Source organism: Oreochromis niloticus, linkage group LG11, assembly GCF_001858045.2.
Source record: "Oreochromis niloticus isolate F11D_XX linkage group LG11, O_niloticus_UMD_NMBU, whole genome shotgun sequence".
Taxonomy (NCBI): domain Eukaryota; kingdom Metazoa; phylum Chordata; class Actinopteri; order Cichliformes; family Cichlidae; genus Oreochromis; species Oreochromis niloticus.
The window spans coordinates 34,692,719-34,720,108 of NC_031976.2; the positions used below are offsets into that span (position 1 = coordinate 34,692,719).

The 27,390-nt window shown below is 39.9% G+C and overlaps 1 protein-coding gene across 4 annotated transcripts in view; it reads right to left on the minus strand.

The window, feature by feature from the left end:
• The window catches only part of ntrk1 (neurotrophic tyrosine kinase, receptor, type 1), a 49,801-nt gene extending 27,698 nt beyond the window's left edge, over positions 1-22,103 (minus strand). For 2 of the 4 annotated variants that reach the window (XM_025911547.1, XM_005472826.3), the window contains exons 1-8: positions 21,726-22,103; positions 14,492-14,566; positions 13,388-13,459; positions 10,259-10,327; positions 8,475-8,623; positions 6,376-6,518; positions 5,678-5,819; positions 2,081-2,407 (exon numbers count right to left, since the gene is read on the minus strand). In XM_025911547.1, coding sequence (XP_025767332.1) covers positions 2,081-2,407; positions 5,678-5,819; positions 6,376-6,518; positions 8,475-8,623; positions 10,259-10,327; positions 13,388-13,459; positions 14,492-14,566; positions 21,726-21,922 — 1,174 coding nt within the window. In that variant the 5' untranslated portion in view covers positions 21,923-22,103. Of the gene's footprint in view, positions 1-2,080; positions 2,408-5,677; positions 5,820-6,375; positions 6,519-8,474; positions 8,624-9,117; positions 9,255-10,258; positions 10,328-13,387; positions 13,460-14,491; positions 14,567-21,725 lie in introns of those variants that run through there. The other 2 variants (XM_025911548.1, XM_025911549.1) reach the window with 2 other exon arrangements.
• Between the last annotated feature and the right edge of the window lie 5,287 nt (positions 22,104-27,390).

Consider the following 27,390-nt stretch of genomic DNA (forward strand, 5'->3'; position numbering starts at 1 on the left):
CCATGATGCAACATGTGCCTCTCACAGCGCATTCACTCTGTTTAGTTTGGCTATTTCTGCATATCAAGCACTGAATCACAATGCAGTAAGGTCGACTCCTGTCAGTTCACGACATAGAAAGAATCCCCAGAACTAGTGTGACGATCAATTAGTTTTAAGTGACACTTACATTATTGTCTCTGTCAGGTATCTAATGTGCTCCCTCTTCACTCCTCATCACTTTAACACTGAAGGGCAATAACACACCTTGAGCACTGCTATGAATGCCCGGCACATAACTTGGTACTATCATCATACAGTTTATATAATTCACTCACACTGAAGTCCAGATGATACATTTCTTTATCAACATTTTATATCATTTTCTCCATTCTGTTTTCATTAAGCCCTTCATTTGTTGCATTATTAGTAATGTAAATATATTTGTTTTTCTGTGCCTTTAAATACAGAATACAGAGTTGCAATAAAGCACCTAAGACAAAGTCACTTTGAATCATACTAGGAATGCACATTACTATCATTACAAATCTATGAAGCAAACCTCAGTGTAAAACAAACTGATCAGCTCCTAATTTAGATTTAAACAATTAAAATGTGTTTATTGTGATGAAATGCAATGATTTTTTTAAAATAGTAACCTTTCACCACTCAGGGCTTGGAGGACAAGGTGTAGTACTTTGAAAAGGGGTCTCAACATATATATATATATATATATATCCATATATATATATATAGATATATATATATAAAGACTATAAAGTCTGAACAGGACAAATTGAACAAAACTTTTCTTCCAGTTCTTTTGATTTTCCTAAATATTATTTATATTATTATTTCTTATATATTATATATTTTCATCACCCTCCTGTGAATGCAATGTTGCGTTCTCCATTTGTATTTGATGTCTCACATTCAGCGTATGAATGCCACAGGCCTCGTGGCTGTCGCTAAACTGTGATCTGTGCAGCCGATGCTGATAATCATAGTAAAGACGTAGGTAGATGTAGATTTTTGCACATGTAAACTTCCTGAGGCTTCCATGTGTAGTTTGTGGTGATTCTATACAGTTTTCTATGTCCCAGCGACCAACCGTCCAAATAACTGACTGAAGGCTTTTCCAGTATGGCTGCCAGTGGACTTTCCTCCAACCTTGTTGTTACACCCCATCAACGGGCGGCCAAGACACAATATAAAAGGCATCCATCTCCCTTTCCCTCAGCAGCCACAAGAACCACTTGTTAAAGATAATATATGTTGTATTTATTGATCACAGAGCCACAAAAGCAGAAGTTTAATGTCAGGGTAAGCCAAGGCCAAAACAATAAATTAAACGATAGCAAGTTACCTCCATAAATAACATAACTGCTCAAAATAAAAGGCACGCCCTTCTTCTTCCTTCAAACTTAAACCAAAGACACAAAGCTGCATATGTGGCAGGTTGGCACCAGGAAAGAGTAGATGCCTCCTCTCTAGATGATGGTGGTCATCTTGGTTCCCTATCTAGGAATCACGCTGGTAATCAGTGGTTTCCACTGCAGTGCACGGGCACATACGCTGTTCACTTGATTGATTTTTAAAGTGACATTACTTATAATGCAAAGAAAACCTGGAGATGAAATAAAGATATTTATTCTACACATGATGATTAAGATGTCTGCAAATTCTTTCATCTCTGGTAGGTAATTAATTTTATGTGATTTCCATAGGGAAACCCAGCAGCTATAGTTGATATTATAGGATGATGAACAACTTTTAATGACTTTAATTAATAACATTTAAGTGATTACAAAGATATTAAAGCAAACAGTAAGTTGGTGGCTGAATTAGAACCTTTTACAATTTTGGTATAATATCAGCAAACTTTTAAAGTGGCATTTATCATTAATAACACAAATAATTCTACACATCCAGGTTTTATGTCCCAGCTCATTTGGATAAGGCCTCAAAATAACTGGCCAAATAATGTGCTCAGAGTTGGCTTTCAAGATGTTTCAAGATGGCTGCCAAGTGAGACATGACTCTAGGAGATAATTAGTAATCAGTGAGTAGTTTAGTTTAGAGTAGCAAAACAGGAACTCACATGGAATTATCCCCTCAAAACTGTCAAAGGGGTTCTCCATGAACAACCCAAGTGCGGTGGCCTCATCTCTTCCCAGTTTGTTCTCCACAATCAGAGTGTAGTTGCCATTGTTGATGTGGGTTGGCTTGTCAAGGAAGAGACATCCGTGCTTCACCGATCCATCGCCTGAATCTATGATGGGCTGCGTGTATATGTATCTGGTCTCGTTTAATTTCTTGCCGTTGTACAGCCAGGTGATGTTCGGTTCGGGATTGCCGTCCACGGCAAACGGAAAACACCAGTGGTGCTGCGGCACAGCATTTTTCAGGAAGTTTATTCTGGCTGGAACTGCAAGGAGACACAGAGTTTTGAGTTTGTGAAGTAGCAGAGCACAGACATAAATGAGTTTCTAAAGAAAAGATGAGCTCCAAACTATCATGTCCTGGTGATTTGATTTAATGTATTTTTAGATGGAAAAATTCAACTGAGAAAGTAAAAAGGTAGTCTGGGAAATAAATCTTTGGCAAGAGTTCAATGAGAATATTGACTCCATTCTCATGTTTGTGTAGTGCAGACAGTTAGCTTAGCTCAGTTCTACTGCATCTGACTAGTTGGTTCCACCCGTTTCCAGTCTTTCAGCTAAGCACTTATATATAATATTATATACAACATTCAATTCAATTCAATTCAATTTTATTTATATAGCGCCAAATCACAACAAAAGTCGCCTCAAGGCGCTTTATATTGTACAGTAGATAGCACAATAATAAATACAGAGAAAAACCCAACAATCATATGACCCCCTATGAGCAAGCACTTTGGCGACAGTGGGAAGGAAAAACTCCCTTTTAACAGGAAGAAACCTCCGGCAGAACCAGGCTCAGGGAGGGGCGGCCATCTGCTGCGACCGGTTGGGGTGAAAGAAGGAAAACAGGATGAAAGACATGCTGTGGAAGAGAGACAGAGATTAATAACAGATATGATTCGATGCAGAGAGGTCTATTAGCACATAGTGAGTGAGAAAGGTGACTGGAAGGGAAAAACTCAATGCATCATGGGAATCCCCGGCAGCCTACGTCTATTGCAGCATAACTAAGGGAGGATTCAGGGTCACCTGGTCCAGCCCTAACTATATGCTTTAGCAAAAAGGAAAGTTTTAAGCCTAATCTTGAAAGTAGAGATAGTGTCTGTCTCCCGAATCCAAACTGGAAGTTGGTTCCACAGAAGAGGGGCCTGAAAACTGAAGGCTCTGCCTCCCATTCTACTTTTAAATACTCTAGGAACAACAAGTAGGCCTGCAGTGCAAGAGCGAAGTGCTCTAATAGGGTGATATGGTACTACAAGGTCATTAAGATAAGATGGGGCCTGATTATTTAAGACCTTGTATGTGAGGAGCAGGATTTTGAATTCAATTCTGGATTTAACAGGAAGCCAATGAAGGGAAGCCAAAACAGGAGAAATATGCTCTCTCTTTCTAGTCCCTGTCAGTACTCTTGCTGCAGCATTTTGGATTAGCTTGGATTAGCTCATAGTCATAATATAATATAATACACCTATAAAGACTCTGTGGTTTTGTGGCTGACTTAAAACACTCTGTCATAGGCAAAACAATCAATCAGAGAAAGATTAACCAATGAAATTACTTCATTGGGAACTTCTCTGGATGAAAGTCAGGAAGTCAGATTTTGTAGTCTATAGCTCACTTAAATTATGACCCAGATTAACATTTTACTGACAAGTTTAAGGTCTCAATCATTTGTTTCAAGTCTTATTATTGCAAGCAACATATCAATCAAAGTTATCAAAGCCGACCCTGACTTAAAAAACAACAAGACACTCGACCTGTGGTCATGTCCATCTTTTGTATACAGTCTATGCTTGCAACTTTGCCCATACACGAAATACACATAGATACACTTACAGTCAAATAATAATTATATATGTTCAGCCCTGATTTTATGCTGAATGTGCATTTTACTCACACATAACAAAGCAGGTCAGTACTCTATAGGTTGCCTCTGAGTTTCCAAGAATCAATGCTCTCCATCTGCACTGCAAACCTGCGCTGACCTGCTATGAATAATGAAATCCTGGTCGTTGTCGTGCCCCTGACCACAAATGCTACCTGGAAGCTCTTCTGGACATGAAGTTACAGGAAATGGCCTCGTTTAGATCGAACACAACTCTCGACTGCAGAGACCCCTGATGTGCACGAGTCATTCTGCTGCTCTTAACCCGTGACCCAACCCCAGAAAGTGCTGCGCTAAGGAGATACCGAGGCATTCGTCTCTTTACCGAGGGCTCCCTAAAGTCTGTTACACTGAGTGAAAATTAGTGCTATTTATCACATTTAACTAATCATCCATTAGCGACCTCTGCTAATCTTACACAAGCAATTTCACTGCAGGGGTGAAAAGGAAGGCTAGAATTATGTTTAATGAGCCTGCCAGTTCTCAGACTTCATTGCAGAATTAGACAATGAACATTCTGAAATGTGGCAAACACAATAAATGATTTCTGGCCCCAGTCCAGGTAGAGTCGGTGCTAACTGCATGCTTTGCAGGCAAAACACCAACTTTTGGGACAGTAGATGTCGACAAAAATGATGATTTGCTTTCACCTTTTCAGACTTAGAGTTTTTTTAAAAAAAAGCATAATTTAGAAAAGCTCTTTTATATGAAAGGGAAGCCGCACGAGTACCATGAATCAATGGCACAGAGAGCCACTCAGCAGTAAACACCCACTGTTCTGGGAGGTAATTAAGAGTAATTAAAGGGCTAGCGGTTAACGAGTGTCCGTCCACCAGGGGGGCCGATGTTGATAGATTAGCTGCACTAACGCATTTACTGACTGCCAATCACTGCGGATGAAGCGGTTTTCCGGTGTAGGAGGGAAAAGTCCATTAGCACAGGCTCAAATCAGATCTTAGCACGGGTTATCAGCCCCATTTTCCTGATGTTCATTATCTGTCCCTTGATGCTTGTGCATTTGGCCTCAGCTGATTGGCGCCTCTGCTCTTTTTGGCTTTATTTTCTAATGAGTGTCACTGAGTTGGTGATATATGATATTGTTTGGGTAGTATTGTCAGTAATGTATCACTAATGCATCTGACTCTGTCTTCAGTGGGACCACTGGGTGCTGTCATTCCTCATTGTTCAACTTCCAGATGCACTAATGCATCCGAAAGGAGAAAACAACAGTAAACCTCCAGGGTCAAGCTGCAAGTGTAATTTAAAAGTACACGAGGTGAAGGAGTTCTTTAAGAGCAAGGTGAGGTGAGTTCACTTTCTTTTGTCCTCTCATTGTATCCCTGCATTAAATAGCAAGCCATACCCGCTGCACTTCACTTATACTATTTTAACACTTCTCACCAGTCGCCAGAGTGAGTGGCAGGTGACAGAGAGCTCCATTAGAAGCATGGTGGGTACATACTCGTATTTGTAGAGGGGGCATTTAGAAGAAATCAGTGCAGTGCATTTTTCCCTTTCTCTGGCTGTCCACCCTGCCTGCACTAGAAAATGGCCCCAGTGTGCTCTCGCCCTAACCTCCATTAAGCCCGACGATTTGTATTGAGCCTGTGAGCTTTCAAGAGCTTGGTTTTATTTTGCAGGCACTTACACTCAATGTCCAATTGCACCATCCTCTCCCCTGGCCCAGCTTGGTTCTCGGCCTCGCAAGTCAGGTTGTGCAGGTTGTCTTTGGAGGAAACGTTGGTGAGGTAAAGGACCAGCTCCAGCGCAGAGTCTCTGCTCTCCTGCAGCTACCGCCGGCACACACAGACAAGGTGTTTAACTACAAATACATCGCTTGGAGGTATGTTACAATGATGAAATGAGACCCAATTTACTCTAGTACGGATCAATAGATTAGACAGCCGCATTTGAAGGTGATTTATGTCACTTTAGGCTCAATGTAGCAGATCAGAAATGGCACCACAATGTAAAAACCCTGACTACAATGATACAGCAATTGACTCATGGTAGACCGTACAGAGAAAAACCCAAGAATCAGATGACCCCCTATGAGCAAGCACTTTGGCGACAGTGGGAAGGAAAAACTCCCTTTTAACAGGAAGAAACCTCCAGCAGAACCAGGCTCAGTGAGGGGCGGGGCCATCTGCCACGACCGGTTGACATTTAAAAATGTCTTTTTAAATTTAATAAAAATAAAAACTAATAGAAAGTCAATTTTCATGACACAGAGCTCTGCTCTGAGCATCATCCAGTCCATCTGAAGAGGAAAAACTATGACATCCCCCCAAAAAAAGAAAAACTAATTTTGCATTTGTTGAGCACATGCTGAAAATTTTCAACTACCTTGGTAAAAAAATGAGAGTGAAGGGCCTCGGTCTGCCATCTCACGGTGAGAGTGGGACTTCCTTCCACCTCACATACGAATGTAAGGTTGCCTCCTTCCAGAATCTTATCCTGCGAGGCGGTAATCTTCACCTCAGGCAGGCCTGAGAGTGCAGGACAGATAGCATGAGAGCACATAGCAATAAACACAGGTTGCTGTTGTGATGGTGCAACTAAGTATAGAGTTGAACTCCTCCTGTTTTTTTTTTTCAAAGCTCTTTAGAAAAACAGCACAGGGACAAAATGTCTCATATGTTTCCTGGCAACAAGAAGTTCCTGCTGTATGTGATTAGAGCAACAATGTTGAGCCAATTTCTTCCCCACATTTTGGTGTACCTGCTTTTTTGCAGCCTTTTATATCCTGAATAGGAACAAAAACATATTATTATTTTTCAACACAATTTGAAGTAGATGCATTATTTCAAATACTGCTTACAAAACATGATTAAAAAAATATGATCAACTTTACAAAATAAATCTCCACCACATGTGGTTTAACAAATACAAATAAAACGAGTTCTTACATTTTCAACTTCTGCCCTAAAGAAAAATCTATAAGTCGTGTTACAGGCTGTGCATTTCCAGCTCTGTAACTTTTAAGGGGCTCCACTTGAGTTATTCACATATTTAAAACGTGCTTTTTATCTTGTGTCATTTTCACACATGAATTGTGGAGAATTTCTGAAGAATAAGGTTGGAGAAGAGTTGACCTTTCTCACATGTAGTCCACAGGAAAGACGCTCTCTAAGAAACATTCTCACTTCTCAGAAATACTGGATTAGGCAAGTGTGCTTCTTGCTCGCTCTAAAAGGCTACCCTATTATACTGGCACAATGAGACAGTACACTTTTACTAGTGAGCGTGCAGTTAAAGACTGTTTTATGTGTGATCTGACTGTGTTGGCTCTCACATACAGCACATCTCGACTGGTGTTCAACCTCATAAAAAGTCCAATTTCTTCTGACTGGCTGCTCCTCGCCTGGCTTCCTCCTCATCTCACACACAGCACAAGAAGCAAAGTTTGGGGCTCAAGTGCCAAGAACTGCAGTTCCTCGAGTGGCCACTTGAGAAGGGCTCCAAAAGCTACACAATCACTATAGACTCCCATAGTTAGAAACCCCAAATCACAGCACTAATAAAGATTTTTAGGCAAACCACAAACAATTATTTAAGTCTACATTTTTAATAACTGACCCATTTGACTAAGTAGAGACTTACCTTTATCAGCTTGAGCGCTTTGATTGACCATCGTCTCTTACAGGCAACTATAAAGCTTTTTTATGCTCTACTTATTTATGTAATTACCAATGAATAACAGTGATGTACAGACTAGCCGATAAGATTAGGATTAAGAGTCTATATTGGTCATGGTAGTAAGGTGACTCCCAACCTCCCAACTGGGAAGGAATAAAAGTAGCTTTTTAAAAAGGATATAAAACATAAATACATGCAAGCAACTCCTTGTTTTTATGGCGGCGACTCTGATTTTTTAAGCTTGTGTTTCAGCTTTATTGAAAGAAATGTTAATAGTTACTGTTACTTAGCAGGACTGTGTAGCTGTGCAATGTGCTCATAAAGTCTATATAACTTCATCCTCCTGTGCAAATATGGTGACTTGTGATGGCCATAAAGTTAAGTGGATGCTTCAAAATGCAGAGTTTAGAAGCCACTGGGTGACATCACTGTGGCTATGTCCATTTTTTATTTATCGTCTATGGCAGAGCCAGAGCATATAAGGAAATCAGTGCTGAGTCGTGTGAGCTCAGGCAGAAGGGAGGAGAAAAATGTTGAAAATCGAACATTTAGAACAACCTGAAGCCTGAGGTTCGCTTTGACGAACAGGGTTTAACTGCACATGAGGTGAGTACATAATTCAAAAAAAACAAAAACCCGACCCTTTGACCAGATCTCACGTGTGCAACCAGCATACTGTAGCATGACTTGCCAATAAACTACTGGTAATGTCATAAAACCTGTTGGGTTGTGTTAAATCACAACAACTGACTGGTGTCAAACCTTTTACAGCTTTCTCAACAAGAAACAATGAAACGCATACTCACTGCAGTTTTCTATCATCAGATTGAAAAGGGATATTTTCTCGCCATCGGACAAGCAAGACAACATTTGGTTATCCAGGTCACCGCGTTCTTGCCACTGCTTCAGCCAGTAGAGCTCACATGAGCAAATGAGAGGGTTGTCTCTCAAAACGCTGAAAAGAGAAACCAATAAACAATGACCTGAAATTATTAGACATGAATCAATAACACGTTCTGTCCTCATGCAAACAGTTTTAACTCACTGTTATATACAAATACCCTCAAAGTGTTTCATTTGAAAGCTTCTAATACAACTGCATGACAAGGAATGTATAAAATAGTTGATATAAATCCTTAAAGAATTATCTTTAATTAAAAAATAAATAACCATTCATACAGTCAAGCTTCTATACTTTCAGGAACCTTACAAACTACATGAGCGGTAAGGTTTTGCTGAAAAAATACCATCAATCAATTTAGAAAAGAAGCAGTTAACTTTACAATATCTACATATGTTCACCTCTGAATTGAATCAACAATTAAGGACTAAAGTTATAGATGTAGCACAAAGACTGTTTCCCAGGTTAGTTAAGTTTCATGCTGAATAACACCTCTGTCCTTGGGGTAGAAAGGGTTAGGGTTAGCTAACAGCAAAAGTATAACTGACCTAAGTTCTCACCAGAAACAGAAACAGCAGGAACAGCACTGGGCCATGAGGTCTCTGTGGCCTGAAATGTCACTGGGCAGTTGCTAGTTCAGGAGTGCCAAACTTACTTGCAGCCCAACTTTAAGTAAAGTGGGGGAAATCAGGAAATGAACTCATTTTATTGTAATACTTATACTGATTTTCCCCAAATTTGCCTCTGACATACACCTGTATGCCCTCCAAAAATAAGAAATAATAATTTCAAGGCCTAAAACTAACACTGAAACTAAATAAAAACAAAACTGAAACTATTTTCAAATTATAAAAACTAAGTGAAATAAGAGTATCCAGTCTAGAAACTTAATGAACTTAAAGTAATGAGTCAAAATGAAATTGTCTTGATGCAAACATGATGTGAAGAAGTCACTTGGATTAGTTATGAAACGTTTAACCCACTGAAAACGCTACGTCCAGATGAACAGAATCAACACCTTTATCACCAGTAACTCTTTCTTCCTGAACCAGTTCCAGTGACTTTCCAGCAAAAAGCAGTTTTTTGCTTTCTGTAACAGAAAAATGTTTCCAATTGCAGGCTGGTTTTCAAGAGGAACCACCGTAGAACAGCCCCTGCAGCAGCTCCAGCACTCAGTCAGTGGAAAACAGATATACGAAGGCTGGATAAAACACACATTCTGACTTCTAAAATATGAGTTTCTGGTGCAAAGTATAATCAAAACTCCAAAGATTACGCTCTCCTTCTCTGTCTCTGCAATTGTCACACTTTCAAAGCCATCCAACTGCAGGTTCTTGCGCCTGGTGTAGTCGAGGTTTCTTCCAAATGCACTCTATTTTTATCCAGAAAATTCAAGTTGGGTAACTTAAAGCCTGTAGAGCAATTCTGTGAAGGTAATGTGACCAACTCACTGTATGCACACTGTGTCGATGGAGAGCTGAGGTCAACTATGAGGGTAACCACAAAGCTTTGTCATGTGTTGGCACTAATGGCCATATTTTTTCATGTGGTCTGCTGCTGCAGACCAGTCGCTTAGCCAAGTTGTACCTTTGAAAATTATTACATTTTTATTACCACGCAAGATAACACAAATTTAAAATGGTTTAGATGACAGAGAGTATTCTTACTCCAAATTCTAAACAGACTCACAGGTTAAGCAGAGGCAGAAAATGAAACACCTTCCAGCTGATGTGCTCCAGAGAGTTTGATGCCAAGTTTCTGTCAAACAAAAAGAGAAGACAGGTGACATTGTGAACACTTCTTAATTCTCCTTTGTTGCATTTTCCATTGATATGCAGCCATTATATCATTTAACCTTAAGCTTTTACATGTGACATCTTTGCTATATCTGGATTTTACCTTTCCAGTAGCACAGACAGACAATAGTTGTCTTATTGTGCTGCCTGTTCAAATGTTGCTTTGGGAAGGAGCGCGGTTCCAAAAACAAACCAAAACAAAGCTATTACGAGTCGAAATAAAGGAAAGATTCAAGTAAATATGTTATTTTTCTTTGTAGTAATCTGGTCCTGTTCTGCAGTTGAGTCACGCTGTGATTTGATTGCTCGCTTTCAGAACAATGTGTACCTGCCTTGAATTACACTCAGTGGAAAACGTTAATGCATCCAAATGGGTCCTGATCAATTACCTTGGCACGTATTTCACACCAGCCGAGAAGCCACATTCACAAGCACCCCCGGCACATCTCTCAGTGTTTGCTTAGAGTTCAGTACATTAGGTGATTAGTTCAGTTCGCAAACACTTCTGGGGTGAGGGACAAGGCCCAGCAGTAATTCTTTGGAGTCAAATACGCTGAAGAAATACATATCGAGAAAAAAAGTTTCACATGTATCGAAGAAATGTCTGAAAAATGTCTATGAAAACAGCCGAGACATCTGGGTTTTTACTAACCAAATGGCTCTTGCAAAGGCAGCGAATGAGTCAATGAGAATGAGTCACAGATTCTTTCTTTATCTCAACTTGTATGTCTCATGTCTCTTAAACATCTGGATGAACTGCTGCTAAATTTGGAGCAGACATTTATGCTCCTTTAAATGTCACCAATTCTGCGTTTCTGATCATTTAGAAGGTCAACTGTGTTTTAAGAAGGTTTTAATAGGTTAAAATTTGTTTTAAACAAAAACAAAATTACTTGCATTCCTACCAGCCTTAGCTGTAAAAGTGAACATGCTAATATTGTTAACATGCTAAATTAAGATGATTGCATTCGACAGCTGTCAGTTAACAAGCCTATCCTATTCCCTTGGGGCTATCCTCCCTTTAAGCTAACTTTCTGACTGGCTGCACCCCTGCTGTGTGGCTGAAATTACTATATTTAGAATATCTGCTCTTACTGACATCAGACAGAGCCAAGAACGGACACAGCAGTGTCAAACCAAGCATTCGGAGCAGTCCAAAGCCTTGTGTTTAAAAAAGCTGATCACACTTTTTAAAACTCTGGCTGCGGTCATTATGAGCATAAATCATTTCAACAGAACACATTTGATGTAAAATAAACAAAAGTATAAGAAGGCCAATTTAACTTCAGTACATCAGCAATATCACTATGAACATCTTTGCATACGGCACACATCATTGTGCCTCACGCCGCGTAGACATCACATTGGTGTTAGCTGTCTACAGCATCATCAATATCTACTATTACCACTACAATTTATCTCAAATTTCAATATGCCAGACCTCAAATGTAGGAACGGGAATCTTTTTCATTTTACCTACCCTCCTAAACACACTCCTTATTCTGTTTCCTCGTTAAGATTTCAAAACATTTCAAATATGGTGATGAATCAAATCATACTGTATATGCCGACTTACAATAATAACACTGTAATAGAATGCTACATATCCTTTAGTCAGTCCTCTCAGGCCACTTGAATATCACCACAAATGATCCTCAGACTTCCCAGGAATCAGCCTGTAAATAAACCTCCCTCTGAAGATGACAGAAAGCCACACTGGGGAGCGTGCAAATGGAAACCAATACATAATCACTCTGACAGGACCAAGGGTTCAATTATTTGTTTTCCTTGCCCCCAAAAGTTCATGTCAGATGGGTTAGCCATTGGGGCTTATCCATTACTAAACTCGATTCTTCCCCCGGTCCACAGGGGCAGAGCAGAGGCACGAACAGCAGCTTGTTTCTCTTTTTGCAATTTATATCAACATTTTTTACGAAATGCATTTTTCCTGTTTGTACAACAATGAGAGCAGGAAGAGAGAAAAGAGAGGGGTTGGAGTTGACTGAGCTTCCCTGCTCAGTGCTTAGTTTGGCTGCAATCAGTCAGCCTTAATCTCAGAAACACATCTGTCACACAGAAAGCCCTACACTCCACCCAAACCCAGCCGCCCTCTCCCTCCACAGTGAAATATTGATTAAGTGATAATGGACCCTTAGTGGAGTGTATTTATTATGCATCAGCTGTCGATAATCCGCCAAAGTGAGCGAGTAAAAGGTGACTGGTGGATGTCTTCTCCAATTTCTTGAGCTCACCCTGCCTGCCTCACCACCACCACTACCACCACCCCTCGATCTATGATCCTCGAAACCCGGCTGTCTTTCAGATAAACAACACTGGACATGTTGCACACGCTCAGTAAAATGATGAGGACAAGATGGTGGCGATAAGGGTTGATGATGAATAGACAGATTTGATGGTTTTGGTCGATAAGGCTTCCTGGTATTATTTATTGCTGGGAATGGACCGTGAAGCTACAATGTTTGGAAAAATAAAGACTAAAAAATAATTTCATGCAACACAATGTAGACGCTGAAATTAACAACGAGGCTTCTTGCTAATTAGCTTTTTGGTGGTTATAATTGGATCAAATTTTACAATTGCAGATATTTTATCAGTAATAACTGACTTTAGGACCGCAGCTATGAACCATTTTCACTATTGATCCATGTGATATTTAATTTCTTGCTAATCAATGATCATAAATCCACATAATATGGAAAGCTGAAGCTATATATTAATTGTGTTTTGCACAAAGGCAGACAACTGAATTAAAAGTGCCATATAGTATAAACAGCCATGAAAGTATAAACATAATATGTATTTAATAAAATAATAAGTCATTCATGGTTTAATGCGCTTCCAAAATGATTTTCCAGATTGGAGGACACAGCTGTCTGAATCTCATGTGACATGTGCAATATTAAAGAGCCGGCTGACTGACAGCAACAAACAGGCTGACCGGCCCACAGGTCAAAACACGACACGGGGAACACAATCCTTCGGTATCAACAAGGACACTTACACATACTGAAGCTTGAGGTTGTTTTGGAAGGCGTAGGCAGAGATGAACCTCAGCTTGCAAAATGTGACCGTGCTGGAGAGGATGACAAAGCACAATGAACATGAAAATCAAGAAGCAAAAAAACACTTGGAATATAATCAAGTTTTTCTGTGTTGGAAAGAAAACAACTTCAATCATTGTCGTTTAATCATTCTGAACACAGTATATCTGACTTTTAGCTGTTCATCCATTCGTTCTTAACCATTTATTCGATTTAGGGTGTCATGGTGGCGCTGGAGCCGATCCCAACTATCATTTGTTGAGAGGTGGGGTAAACATTGGAGCAGCCCATCACATTCACGCCTACAGCCAATTTAGAATCACCAGTTAAACTAGCAAACATGTCTTGCATGCAACATCATAGTCCTCTGAGTATCAGGAGAGCACCCATGCAGGCATGCAAAAATCCTCATAGAGGTCTCAGTCAGCCAGCGGATTCAAACCTATGACCTTCTTGCTAACCGCTACATCACCAACGTTTGTCTTTTTCTGCACAAACTCTGAAGTAAAAAGATCATTTCACTTTCAGATACACAGTCTGGGGAGTATGTGAACATACTTTTGAGGCTGGAGCTTAATTTTGTTCCCAAAAATAAGCTTTGACCGTTTTATCTTAGCTTTGAGCTTTCTGTTTATCTCGTACTAGAGTAAACACTAAATGGAGCAAATCCTGCAAACTAGTTCAGGCACATGCCTCGCTTTCTTCAGGGGTAATAAACCAATCCTGCTTTTGTGGGTCTATTTAAACTAAAAATTTCCCATCTATCCCTCTGATATGTGAATGTTGCTGCCCTTCATCACTCTCTTTTGGTTCAACCCCTCCTCTGCCTAAGCATCCACCTGTAGGCTCTGAGCAGATAATCATATCTGCGGGAACTAATGTGCTCAGAGCCTAGACTCCAGTCTCCTGCTGTAGAAAAATCATTTCAAACATCAGTTTTCTGACTGAAGTATAGTGTGAGAATAGAAAACTTGACACACACAACAATGATAAGAGAACAGATCAGTCAGTTGTATACGTTGACAAACTATCTCAAAATAAGTTGAGAGAAAAGAATGACTTACAGGTTTTTCAGCTCTCTGTAGAAGATAAGGTCGACTTCTGTTATGTTCTCCAGGCCGGCTTGGTTTTCTATGTAACTAGTTAATAAAGAAAGGAGGACAGAAAGTGATGGAGAGACAGTTAGATGAAGGTATTGTATTGTGGCCTTCAGTCTTTTGTTGTGTAGACATTCATATACTGTAAGCTCATAGTGAATAGGAAATATACAAAAGAAAAAAAGACTAATAAAAGGATTGATTGAACTTGATTCAGACCAGAAAAGAAGTCATTTTCTTTTGGGGAATTCCAACACTGGAAAGATGCAGGAACAACAGCAACAAGAAGAAATAACTACATTTAAAAAACAGGTGCTTTGTACTTAAACGCCCAAGAAGCACGAACAAAAGACATAAAGTTTCTAAATTAAACAAAAAGAAGCTAAAGCAGGATTTAAATTTCAGATTTGATTTTATCCTCTGATTGGTAACAATTATTTTATGCATAGCCAATATAAGATTGCACCATGCACTGGACACGGTCCTGAGCTGAACTGAACAATCAAAACAACAGTAACAAAAACGTCACACGAAACATTGTCCAGAAATAAACCTGGAAGCCACTGAAGTCAGCATCATGACACTGAGGAAGAGGATCCCAGCCACCTTTGTAATTATGGCCTTTTGAAGAGCAATGGCGGCTACCTGATTTGATGTGAACAGCATCATGGAAACCAGTTTCAGCCCAGTGGTTCTTCACTTGGGTCAGTATGTCAGACCTGTATCAGATCTACTACCTCACATGAGAGTTATCCAAAACAGATATGAAAATATACTATCCTGTCAAAAGATTGGAAGTCACACATGAGCAAAAACTAAAACACGTTATACAAATACCAGCTTCTTAGTTAAAAGGCAACAATTATACTTTAATGTTCTCTCATATGTATCCTGTTAGAAAGATCAAACTAAATTTCAAGTGATGAGATCAGCTCATATCAACCAAAAGCTCAAGTAAGGTCACCTCAGGCGCACACTCTGACTTTGAGCACAGAATTTTTAATGAAGGTTATATCAAAAAAGCATCAGTAACATCAGTTTGGGACATGCAACCCTGGAACACCCACAAAACAGACTAAGAGCAGATGACAAACCCTGGCCAGAAGTCCAGGGACGCACAAATGGCAAAGCTTAATAAGAGCTGAATGTGCCACTCATGTGGGGAAAAAATAATGCCCTAAGATGTGCCAGGCGGACGGGAAATTCTTCTCAATGAGTCACTTTCCACTTTTCCAGACAGCGCCTACCTCAGAATAACTAGTGAGCCGCAGATCGATGTAGCACTCAATGCAAGGACAGCCAGCTCTTTTCAGGAGATATCTGAATAAATGGCCCGTTTAGACCTTCCAAGGATCTCGCTGGAGATCTGTCCACCTCATTCTGTGCCCTTCTCCAACTCTCCAGTCCCTGCTAGGCTCCATATAAATGTTGCTCATTTTGCTCAGGAGGACACTTACTTAATGGGCTTTTAAAAAGATGTCTAGATACAAAAATTGAAGGATTTTATTTATGTGAGTGTTTTTGGCCCTCTGTTGAATGCATTATAGTATCCTTCAGAAAGTGTAAAATGAACCAAATGGCCAGAATCAATAGAAAATATAAAAATAATGCCCTTTTTCTGGAGACTGCCTTGAGGCAAGCACAATAGGGAAGAATATGAAAAATAGAAAGGGAATGTCAAACAACCACGAGCTTTTTGTTACAAATAATAAGAAATATTTAAAGATTTAAAGATGGGTTCTCTGCAGTATTGACGCACTTCTATCGTACGTAGATGAAACAATATGCAGACATGTAAAAAACAAACTGTCACTATGAAAAATGCCAGTAACAAAATACTGATAGCAATAACACCAGTAAACAACACAAGACACGGCCACAGTGCTTTTAGCAAAATGAGCAACTTTAAACATGATTAAAGTCTTGATCAGTCGCAGCCGTACAGATGTTTGTTGAGTTAACTTCGACACACCTCACCTCTGCATTTTGAAGTTTCAATTTTAGCATTTTGGCACCCGCCATGTTGGTTTTTCAAAGCCAGAGGTTTACTTTAGGCACCAGTCAAACCAGCGCGGAAGCCAGTCAATGACAAACTGGCTACCATCGGTCTCGAGGAAAAATGTGCATTCCTCGACGACTTGTGGTTGCTGGCATTGATGCTTTTTATTGCTGAGCTCTACTGATTTGCTTTTGACACTTTGAAGAACTGCAGTTTTTGCCACTTCTATTTTTCACCTCATGGTTCCTGATGAGGCTATAATAGGTTTAGTTGGTCTGATGAGCACATGGTCAAGATATGATTACTGTGGTGAACACTCCATTGAAGACGGTACCAGCTGACCGTTTCTTCTCTAAACAGCTCTTGCATAGTTTGGAGCTGTGCTTTTGCCACTGTCCTGTTGGCCCAAACCAATTAACATCCATAAGATATTGCATGGTCTTGTACAATGAAGTGATTTATCCTGTACAAATCTCCCACTTTACCACCACCAACATATCACGTTCTGTGTCATTAGTGGGAACATCTTTAAACATTAGAATCTGTCCATAACACTCTTCCCCATCATCATCTGTCCACTGCCTGTGTTTTTTGCCCATTTCTATCTGTTCTCTTTAGTCTTTAATCTCACATGTACCTTTCTCTGCCTAGAAGCCAATATCCTGGAGTTGGCCCTTCACTGTTGAGACTGATGTTTTGAGAGTAATGAAGCTGCCAGTTGAAGACCTATCAGGCATCTGTTTCTCAGAGACTCTGATGTGCTTTTGCTCAGCGGTGCACTGTGGCCTCTTACTTCTTTTTCTATTCTGTTTAGAGCCGGTTTGCCCTGCTCTCTGATGGGAGTAGTACACACTGTTTTATGAAATCTTCCATTTTTGGGGGGCAATTTTCCACATGGAATAGCCTTCATTTCTTAGACCAGGAATACTCTGACAAATTTCAAAAGAAAGTAATTTCTCATAAAACCCACAAAAAGCTCCAGAGGCTCGACCAGCCAAACTGCTTCCTTAATCAGCACAGGACTTAGGCTGTGCTAACACAACCAGATGATGTTTCCTTTCAGTGATCAATTAGCATTTTGACACGAAGTTGCATTAGATAAACCTGTTGTATACCTAAATAGAAAATAAATATTTATGATCACTGGATTAATCACTGTCAGTTATGGTCTTTTTGATCAAACATTTGCGTGGTAATGTACCTATGAAACAATGCCACTGAATGATAATAATAATTACAGGATCAAATATCTTAACCCCTTAATGCCCAGTGTACCATATTTGATGCGTTTTTGTGAGTTTTTGAATTCTAAACCATCAGTGTGATCTTGAAAAACATTCAGCAATGACTACTTAGCTGCAAATTATTCACAGCAGTTCAGTTGTTGAAATTTCAATCCAATCCGCTGAAAAATGTGAGACTATTTACCTAAAAATATTCGTATCGTTTCCCATTTACCTAAAATGGGAAACGATATTTTGAGAAAAGCTTCGTACTAACTAACAAACCATTTTCCTCCAACAAAACCCGTGACACGAGCTGAAAGGTCTATGTGAGGACGTATGGAACGACCCACACAGAGTCCTGAAGGTGAGATCCTACATGTGATTCAAAAGTTGATGTTTGCTGTTGTGCTGTTTGCTTGAAGGGGACCTATAACACTTTTCATTATTCATATTCATGTTCACACTGACGATAGCCAAAGTTTAAGTTAAGAGGACAGAATATCTACAAGCAGTCCCTGAGAGCAAGGATATCGGATATCACAGCTCCAAACATCAAACAACATTTACATTTTTGTTTAATTAACTTTTCTGCTGAAATGAAATTAGCTGTGCCAAAGACCAGCGGTCCCCAACCCCCGGGCCATGGACCAGTACTGGTCCCTGAGTCGTTTAGTACCGGGCTGTGAGAGTTGAGGCTCGGGTTTGAAATTTTTGGTTTTCATGGTTTTTATCGTGAACTTGGGCTTTTCCTGTGTTGTAGTTGTGTGTCTTATTTTGAAAGAAATATTTACACGTTACCATAGCGACCAGAGAGCATTAAGGGGCAGAGAGGAGGATGTTACTCTCAATGTTGTTGGCGCATTTCAGGAGGACGCTGCTAATAAAGTTACACAATTACACAGTGAATTTGCGTTTAGTGTTATATTTATAAAATACCACAGTTTTTGTCTTGGTCGTATCATTTTATTTTGTTTTATTTATCCGCGACACCTAAAGGCCGGCCCGTGAAGATATTGTCTGACATTAAATCGGTCTGTGGCGCAAAAAAGGTTGGAGACTGCTGCCATAGACTGTATATAAAAGATGGATGTAGGCACAGTGGTTTCTGGACTCCACATTTTGGTTTCTGCTCCACTTTAACTCTGTGGTCAGTTTTCTTAATAAAGGTTTGATGTTGGATTTATTTGTTGGGGTGGCAGTAGCTTCCTTATTTGAAAAATTAAAGTGCCTTAAATGTGCATTTTATCTGAGATGGCAATAAAACTTTGGTCCAATAAAAGTCTGATTTCACACCTGTAAACACTTTCCTGATGAGTTTTTGGGCTCTCATTTCTGGTCACTCTAAATAAAACATAAAGTTTACTTAGTAAATCTTGATGATACTATGTTTCAAAATGAAGGACTATAAGAGGAAATGCTCATCTCCAGGCTTCAAAATGGGACATCAGAAACCAACAGGTGACGTTACAGTAACTACAGTCACCTTTTGATATGGCAAACCCTGGACAGGTCACCAGCCTTTACTAACTGTCAAATCCACAGAAAAAGTCAATCTAGAATCACCAGCTAACCTAACATGCATCGATGGATTGTGGGAAGAAACAGGAGAACCCAAAAAAGACCCACAAAGGCAAAAGATGAACATGCAAACAACACAAAGAAAGGTCAGCTCTCGATAATTTATGGTTATGCTACTGCTTATGATTCAGAGATTTGAAAAATGTGTCATTCTGCAGCAAAAGTGGAGGTTATGCAATCGAAAAATGAATAAGAACGAAAGAAAGAGAAGACTGGACCTATGCCATAAACATACCTGTGCTAATTTCTAATTAATGATGGTCACTTTCAGCACGTGCCATTGTTTCAACCTCCCAGTTCCCTGTTTGTCAGCTGCAACACACAAACCTTTTTATTCATGTCTGATTGACCCACACAGCAATAATATGATTACAGGGCAGGTGGGCCCAGGATCACCCATCGCCCTTACTTATTGGATTGAGCCAAGTGGGTTGTATATCATCTATTGTTCCCGGGTGGGGGCACTGACTGGCAATTCACAAAATTGAATTTATACCTCAGCTTATGATGAATTTCAGCCTGTGTTCCACAGTTAATGGCCCCTTGTTTGTTCCACATATCGGCTGTATTCCCTTGCACCGCCAATACAGCGAAGTGTTGTTCTTTGCTGGCATGTAGAGCACCACGGTAAACAGAAGCCCGCTCGCTTATTGATTTCAGAGAGAATGTCAAGCCTCAACCTGAGCCCTACCAAGCATGTTTAGCTGCAGATACGAGGAAACACCTGGTGTGAGAGAGGGGCTATAGTACAGGGGAAAAAAGAAGGGGAGTATAGGTGAATAGAAGTAGAAAGTGGCAGCGGATTGACTTTCTCCAACGAAATAGTGTTTCAGAAATTTAGTTCCTTAACAAGTGTTAATTGCTCAGATCCGGGAATGGGAACAAAGAGAGAACAGCGTGGCGGTGCGGAGAGTGACATTTAGTTTTCCATGTTGGAGCTGATGGCGGGTTGCATAATAATACAGCAGCCTTCTTTGAATCACAGGTGGTCAGTTTTCTACTTCTTTTTCAGAGCAAAGTTTTAAAAAGCCAATTTTAAATAACAGTCATCTGCTGCAGACATGCTGTCGCAGACTGAGAAATCTCAGTTCATCTCAGCTATTCATGAGTTTTGTTCAGGCACATTCCCCAGGGCCTGCCTGTCAATCAGCTGGGTGATGATTTTTTTTTTAAAGCATGATGTCTGGTTGTGAAGAACTAACTAACCCAAAAAATAAATAAAATTCAATGGATCAGACATCTTCCATTTCATATTTTACAAACCTGCTGAAGCCCACTAAAGGAAGACGTACTCGGTCAGGCCAACCTTAGCGGTACGGGCAGGTCAGACAATCATTCAAGAATGGAATTTATATTAGAGCCACAAAAATTAAGAAATACTTTCTACACATGGTTCGGATAGATGTGTTTTTTAACTATAATACATCAAGTAAATAATTTTTCCATCTAAACTCTATAATGCACCTGTACAACTTCTTTTTCCTTCTTCTAAATCTAACTAACAAACAATCACATAGTTCATGTGATGCAATAAATTTGTATTATTCTGAAAGCTTTGCACTCAAACCTGACATCCATATCATCGGCAAAAAGAGGTCAAACTTTGAAACTCCCAAAAGTAGAGCGAGGAGATCCGCTGAAGATCTTGAGCTTGACACAGACTGGCTGTAAGACATCAGTTTCCATCACTCTGTGGCAGTTACTGTCAGCTCCAGATCCAATATTGATTGCCAATAGCCAAAGTGTCTAAATTGCCGACATTCTAATGCATCTCAGACAGCAGGAGCTTTATTTTACATCAAGAGGAACCTAAATTTGGCTAGCAATGACATCATTCTCTGGAGATGAGAAATTATGGAAAAGTATATGTGAGGCACCACCAGACATCACCAGCGTTGTGACAGACCACTTTACCACAGTACAACCTGTATCTGACTTTTTAATATGAAAATAATGAAAAACAAACGTATAACTGCATTTGAACTTCAGAAACTTATAACGCATTAGTATTAAAAGAAGAACAAAGTCAATGTGTCTTACTGAACTTTGTCTATGGGCTACTTCTGCTTCCATCTCACGCATATACACAACCTTAGCTATGCCTGCAGAGCTAAACACCCAGAGCAGATATATACGCTCTCTTAAATTCAAAAAAGTCCACAAATTATTTACAAATATTGCCCTAATGTGAGAATTCACATCAGATGTGAAGGCTTTGGAAAAGTGTCCCATTAAAACCAAAACTCTGGCACTGAAACAAATATTAGTGGCAACATAAGGTGAACACAAACTGAGAAAATCAAGCTTGGCTGACAACCAACATCAAGGCATGTGAGCACATCTGACACACTCATGCTCATTCAGAGGAACATGCAGAGCAGGTGCACATCATACTCACATCTCTGTCACATTCTCGCTCTCTTGCAAAGCCAGCGGCGGGATGCTGGTTATGCCATTGGGTTCCAGGCACTGCAGCATGGCAAAAGAGCACCGGCAAGCCGATGGGCATCCGCCCAGGGTGGGAGTCGGTGCCGGGCTCAGGAGGATGAGCACCAGGGGCAGCAGAAGTGCCAGGGCCCGAGGTGCCATAGCCATCTCAAAAAAGGATTTCCTCAGCACCACCAGTAGCCTTGGCAGTTGTAGTTAGAGTCAGTGTGATTCACCTAATGGAGAGTGAATTAGAGTGTTGAAGAGCTTTCACACAATCCTCCTCTTGACTCTGGAAGGGTTGAGATCCCAGCTGGTCAGGGTCTGGTACTGAGCCACAGCTGTACTGAGCAGCAGGAGGGGCAGGCAGGCAAGCAAGCAAAGGGGCCCTTGGGACATGGTAGTAGTGGGCTGCAGCCTCTTTTTCTCTCCTCCACGATGAAGGGAGGAGCAATATACCACGGGCCAGAGTCACCAGACACCTCGGAAAAGGGAGAGAGGGAGGGGTGGAGGTGAAGGGTGTGTGTTGATGATAATGAGCAGAGGAGATGGGGATATAGTGGTGAACTCATCTCCTACTCCTACTCCTCCCCCACTCCCGGGTGAGAAGTCTGCTGTCCCGCCAGCAAAGCCAAGAAGTCAGGACTCTTGGGTGCTTGGATGTATACAGCAGCGGTCTCACGCTCTCCCCACTGCAGCAACATCCGGCTGCAGTGATGGATCTCTGTGCCCTGGGAGTGACAGGACTGTGGGAGTGACTGTGTCCCAATTGTTGGAAGGTTCATGACTGTTGACACTTAGGAGGTCAGTGATGACTAAATAGCTGTGGAGGCGCGTGTTCTATTTACAGTGGGCTGTTTTTCCAAAAACTCCCAACAGGATTCAATAATAGGAAGTAAAAGCAGAGGACTGTAGGTCTTTAGAGTTTGTTTTTCCATCAATGGATCATTTAAAGTGTTGTTAGCCCCATGAGGTTACACATCATTAGCTCACAGTCAATTTAAAAAAGTGACTTCTAGTTTATGTTGACAAATGAGTATCAACTTTTAAATGGAGTCCATCTAAACTAGTAGCAACTGAACATTCTGCCAAAATGTTATATTACAGCCTTTATTAAGACATTAGATCTGTTTAATCAGATGTTTCAAAAACTCTTCCTGGCCTTTTTCCCACAAATTGCATACAACCCAATAAAAAAATAAAATAAAATTCTACTCTGTATGAGTGGGATGATTGTGTCGCATACAAGGCAGGAGAAAAAGGACTGCGCTGCCAAAGAAGCTGAAATAGAACATTATGTAAAATAAAAGAATCCAAATAGAATTAAAGGAAGCCTATTATACAACAAAATAAGATGCAGCCCTTATTATACTAAAATCAGCTGCAACTACACTGTAATCTGATAACCAGGAAGGTGGGGATGGATGTTCACGAAACATTAACTTTTGGAATTTGCCAACAAACTAAAATTCCTTTTGGCATGGCTAGCAATGAATGTTAAATACCTTTATCAGTAGGTCATTAATTTTCTCCATGCTTCTTCGTGTTCTCCAGGACATTTCCACGGCTGAATTGCAGAGAATGGGTTATCCATTTCCAGTATGGAGATGGGGATACCAAGAGGCTTTGATAACTATGGGATACACAAATGATCCAGAAACCCACCTACACCCAGTCTCTTCGTATCGATCTCTGAGCTATATAATTTAGTGTTTAGATTAATTTAAAGCTCTTATTAATTCAGGAATTATTACAACCTATTTGTGGACTCCAGACTCCCTGAATAAGTGTACAGAGCCAATAAGACGTTTATACCAAAGAAAAACACAAACCCAGAGCGAAGTCTATCATATAGACTAATTAGCCTCCTCAGTGTGGAGGCTAAGTATTATCCAAGATACTGGCTTTCAGGGGAGAGAAAGTTCTAACTTCAATAACAGATGAGGTAAGATTAATTAGGGCTTGAATCACATACCATAACAAAAGACGCCTACTCTATATCAGTCATTATCTGAATACCCATAAAAGATTAGGTGCTGCTGTTTCCACTGAAGCTGAAAAAGTCAGTAGAACTGAATGGGAGGATATGTTTGAAGTAATGACGAGGTTTAGTTTTGTTCTGGCTTTTTGGGTTGGATCAGACGCACCAATAGACCAATCAGTCCTGACCAATGGTGTGCTATCTGCTCCCTTCAAAATAAAAAGAGGCACAGCTGATTAGAAGCCTTAGCATTGGCTAGATCCAGATATTCAAGAAATAACAACTGGTAACAAACAACAAATTTTATTATATGCCGATGACATTGTTCTGACATTAACAAATGATTCTCACTAATAGCAGCGTTAACTGAATGTGTTAAAGAAGTCAGGCTAATATGTAGGTAGAAAGTAATTTGGCAATAATTATCCTAAACAGTGAAAGAAATAATGAACCAGCCTGAATTCAACCTTGTTGCTTGGCACCATCGGGGTTTGCACCATCAGCTGTTTGTAAATCTAAACATGACAACATTAGAGCCATCAAAAATTGTAAAATAACGCATTAATTTTAAGATTCTGCTTCTCATTTTCATGTTCCTTCTGCACATTACCATTCCTTCCCTTCTGAGAGCCTCCTTCTCTGTCACTCCTATCATACCATCTGCTCATCTGACCACCATGAGCATTCAGTCGAGTAGCCCCTCATCTTTGGAACGCTCTCCCGTACCACATTCGCAATGTTGACTCTTCCTTTATTTAAATCCATCTTTTTAAGCTTGCTTATGCTGTATGATTTCAGTTTATGATATATTGACTTTTAATTCAGTGATGTGTTCTTCCTGTTATTGTGTCTAAACTGCAATTTTGTTGTTTAATTACTCGTAAGGCGTCCCTGAGTGTCTTGAAAAGCGCCTATAAACAAAATGTGTTATTATCATTACTGTTAATTAAGAAATGTTAGAATTGGTCTGGAATGGTAGAAAATCTAAGGTTAAAATAGCAATATCAGAGCTTCATAAAGAGCAAGATAAGTGGGGCATAACAAATACAGAACATCATACGCTATTCATCCAAGCCAGGATTATTTCTATGGGTGAATGAATGTCTAGACCTCCCTCGGTTTAACAGTGAGCAAGGTGTTGGTAAACCTGAAAGAGCTCCCACACTTTGTGAAAAACAACCATGTAATAACTTTTGCATTATGGGCCAGGAGGAAACAAAAATATTTATAATATTCATCCTCTTTATCGTATAACAACACTGACAGATAATCTTCCAAAGTTTACACTTTGACAAAGAACTGGCATTGTTAGAATCTTTGACCTCTTTGAGAATGGGGAATTTAGGACATTTGACTCACTGAAAGCTCGATACAATATATCAAATATATCAAGACTTCTACAAATATTTATAGACTAGAACCTTTGTATACAAGAGAAACAACTCACTAGAAATTCCAGATGACTCACATCCGTTAGATACGATTTTTTCTTAAGTACAAGCAGCAGAAACACAAATTTTATTCTGACATGTTTTGCTTGAATCTGGATAAACTTTCATGACTAAGGATGTCCTGGAGTATTTTTCCCAAATCTGTAATAGATAATGATGTGTGGGACAAGAGTTTTTTGAATACCTCTCCACCATGAAAGCTGTCAAAGAATGTCACTGACAACACTGTAGCCCTACATTGTATTACTTATTTCACAACCTCACTCAACTTTTGTACGAATTTAGTAACATCTCTCTAGCATTATTTGTTTTTTCCTGAATAAATTGCAACATATTCAAACCACTTTCTACATGAGAGAGGTATGAGAGTTCCAAAGCAAAGTCAGACCATGCTGATAGGCGAGTTCACTGACTGTGTGATTTATCGTACAGCTGCAAACATTAACCTGCTGCAGAGACCCGTTACTGTCCATCACTCATATATTCTTTAGATGAGTGCAGCCAATTTTCATCAGTGGGCCATGCACCGTGCCCCACCCCCATTTCTCTTGGTCACTCTGCACATGAGTAAGGTCAAAATGTCCCGACCACAGTTACTGGCCATAAGCTAAATAGCTATTTTTTGCTGCTGTCATCAGGATTATCTGGTGGCTTAATTGCACTTCCTTTTGCTTGGTCTTAGCTCAGCAAAAGTATGTGGAAAGAAGGCATTCATTCACACAATAAGGTGTCTGAAAGCTTAGACATAGCAGATGAAGATGATACATTTCTTTGAGGCTTATGTAATGCAAGCAGGTTGTAATGTGTGCTTTCTCGTTTTTTAAAAATAAAAACATATTTACATTCTTAAAAAAATTCCTATAATTTCCAAGCTCTGTTTGGCACAAGGATGGCCTGGTGGTGATGTGGTTAGCACCAATGCTGCACCGCAAGAAGGTCCTGGGTCTGAATCCAGGCCGAGGCCATTCTGTGTGGAGTTTGTATGTTCTTCCCCTAGGTGCACTTAGTTGTGTGGTTCTACTGAAATAGCTGTTGGAGAAATTGCCATTTAATTTGGAAAACTGTATAATTTTCCCTGGATTTAAAGGTAGAAGAATGTCTCAACATCTCTTAACTGTACTTCAATGTTTCTCCTACAGGCCTCCAGATGGAGTGAGCTGCAAAATAACTGTGCAGAACCCACAAAGGGAGAAAGAGAGCAAATCGCAACAGGCCCAAAAAAGCCAACTTGTTCCCAAGGCGTCAATTACAGGACTTTCTGTGAGATGCCACTGGAGTCAGAGAGACATACACAAGCCTCCTTTGGAATAGGAAACTTAATGGAAAAGCTGTGGCAACTAAAAAAAGATAGAGAGAGAGAGAAATGTGCTTAAGCACCAAAAACAACTCTTTTAGGTTTAGGAAATGTGATGGTTCCTTAACAAGGATCCATGTGTGACAAGCTGAGACTGATTTTCCTCTCTCTTCCTCCTGTTACCATAACCTGTTGCCAAAGAACACCTTGTGGGTATCTGAGAGATGCCAGATAACTTTACAAAACATATTTGATGCCCTGTTAATGTGAAAGGTCAGAGACCCCAAATAAAGGAGAAAGCCACAGCATTCATTCTTTCATATTCTGTCAACAAAAGAAGATGCAAGGTCCATAATATACTAAAAATTATTGTCCATCTATGTCTTTGAAGAGCTGAGTACTAAAATAATGCATTTCCAATGCCTTAGACACAACACTGCAGAGGTACATGCTGACATTCCACAAGTGCACCTGTAAAAATGACGCTATCTCCTATCAGCAGGAAAAAGAGAAATCCGTGTGTATAATATTTTAACCTGAAAAAACAGTCTCAAATCTCAAACATGGGTCGATCTTAAAACTTACACCACACAGACCAACATAGACCCGCATGTATCTACGTTGTATCTATGCTGTATATGTATCAAAAGAATAAAGTCTGACATACATTTTTAACTGGCTCCACTGCTTTGACCAAAGTAGTGCAGCATTATACAAGTTTCTTCTTATTTTCTTTTCCTCGAGTGTTGGTTATTGTTGTGCTGATGATTTGCTCCTTTTGTAAGGCATTTTCTTTTTGTGTTTGTTTATGCTTTTATGATACGTTTATAAATCACAGATTTTGGTAGATTGCACTGTAGCTATATTTTTTACGTAGTACTACAGATGCAGACTTTAAATCCCCTTTATT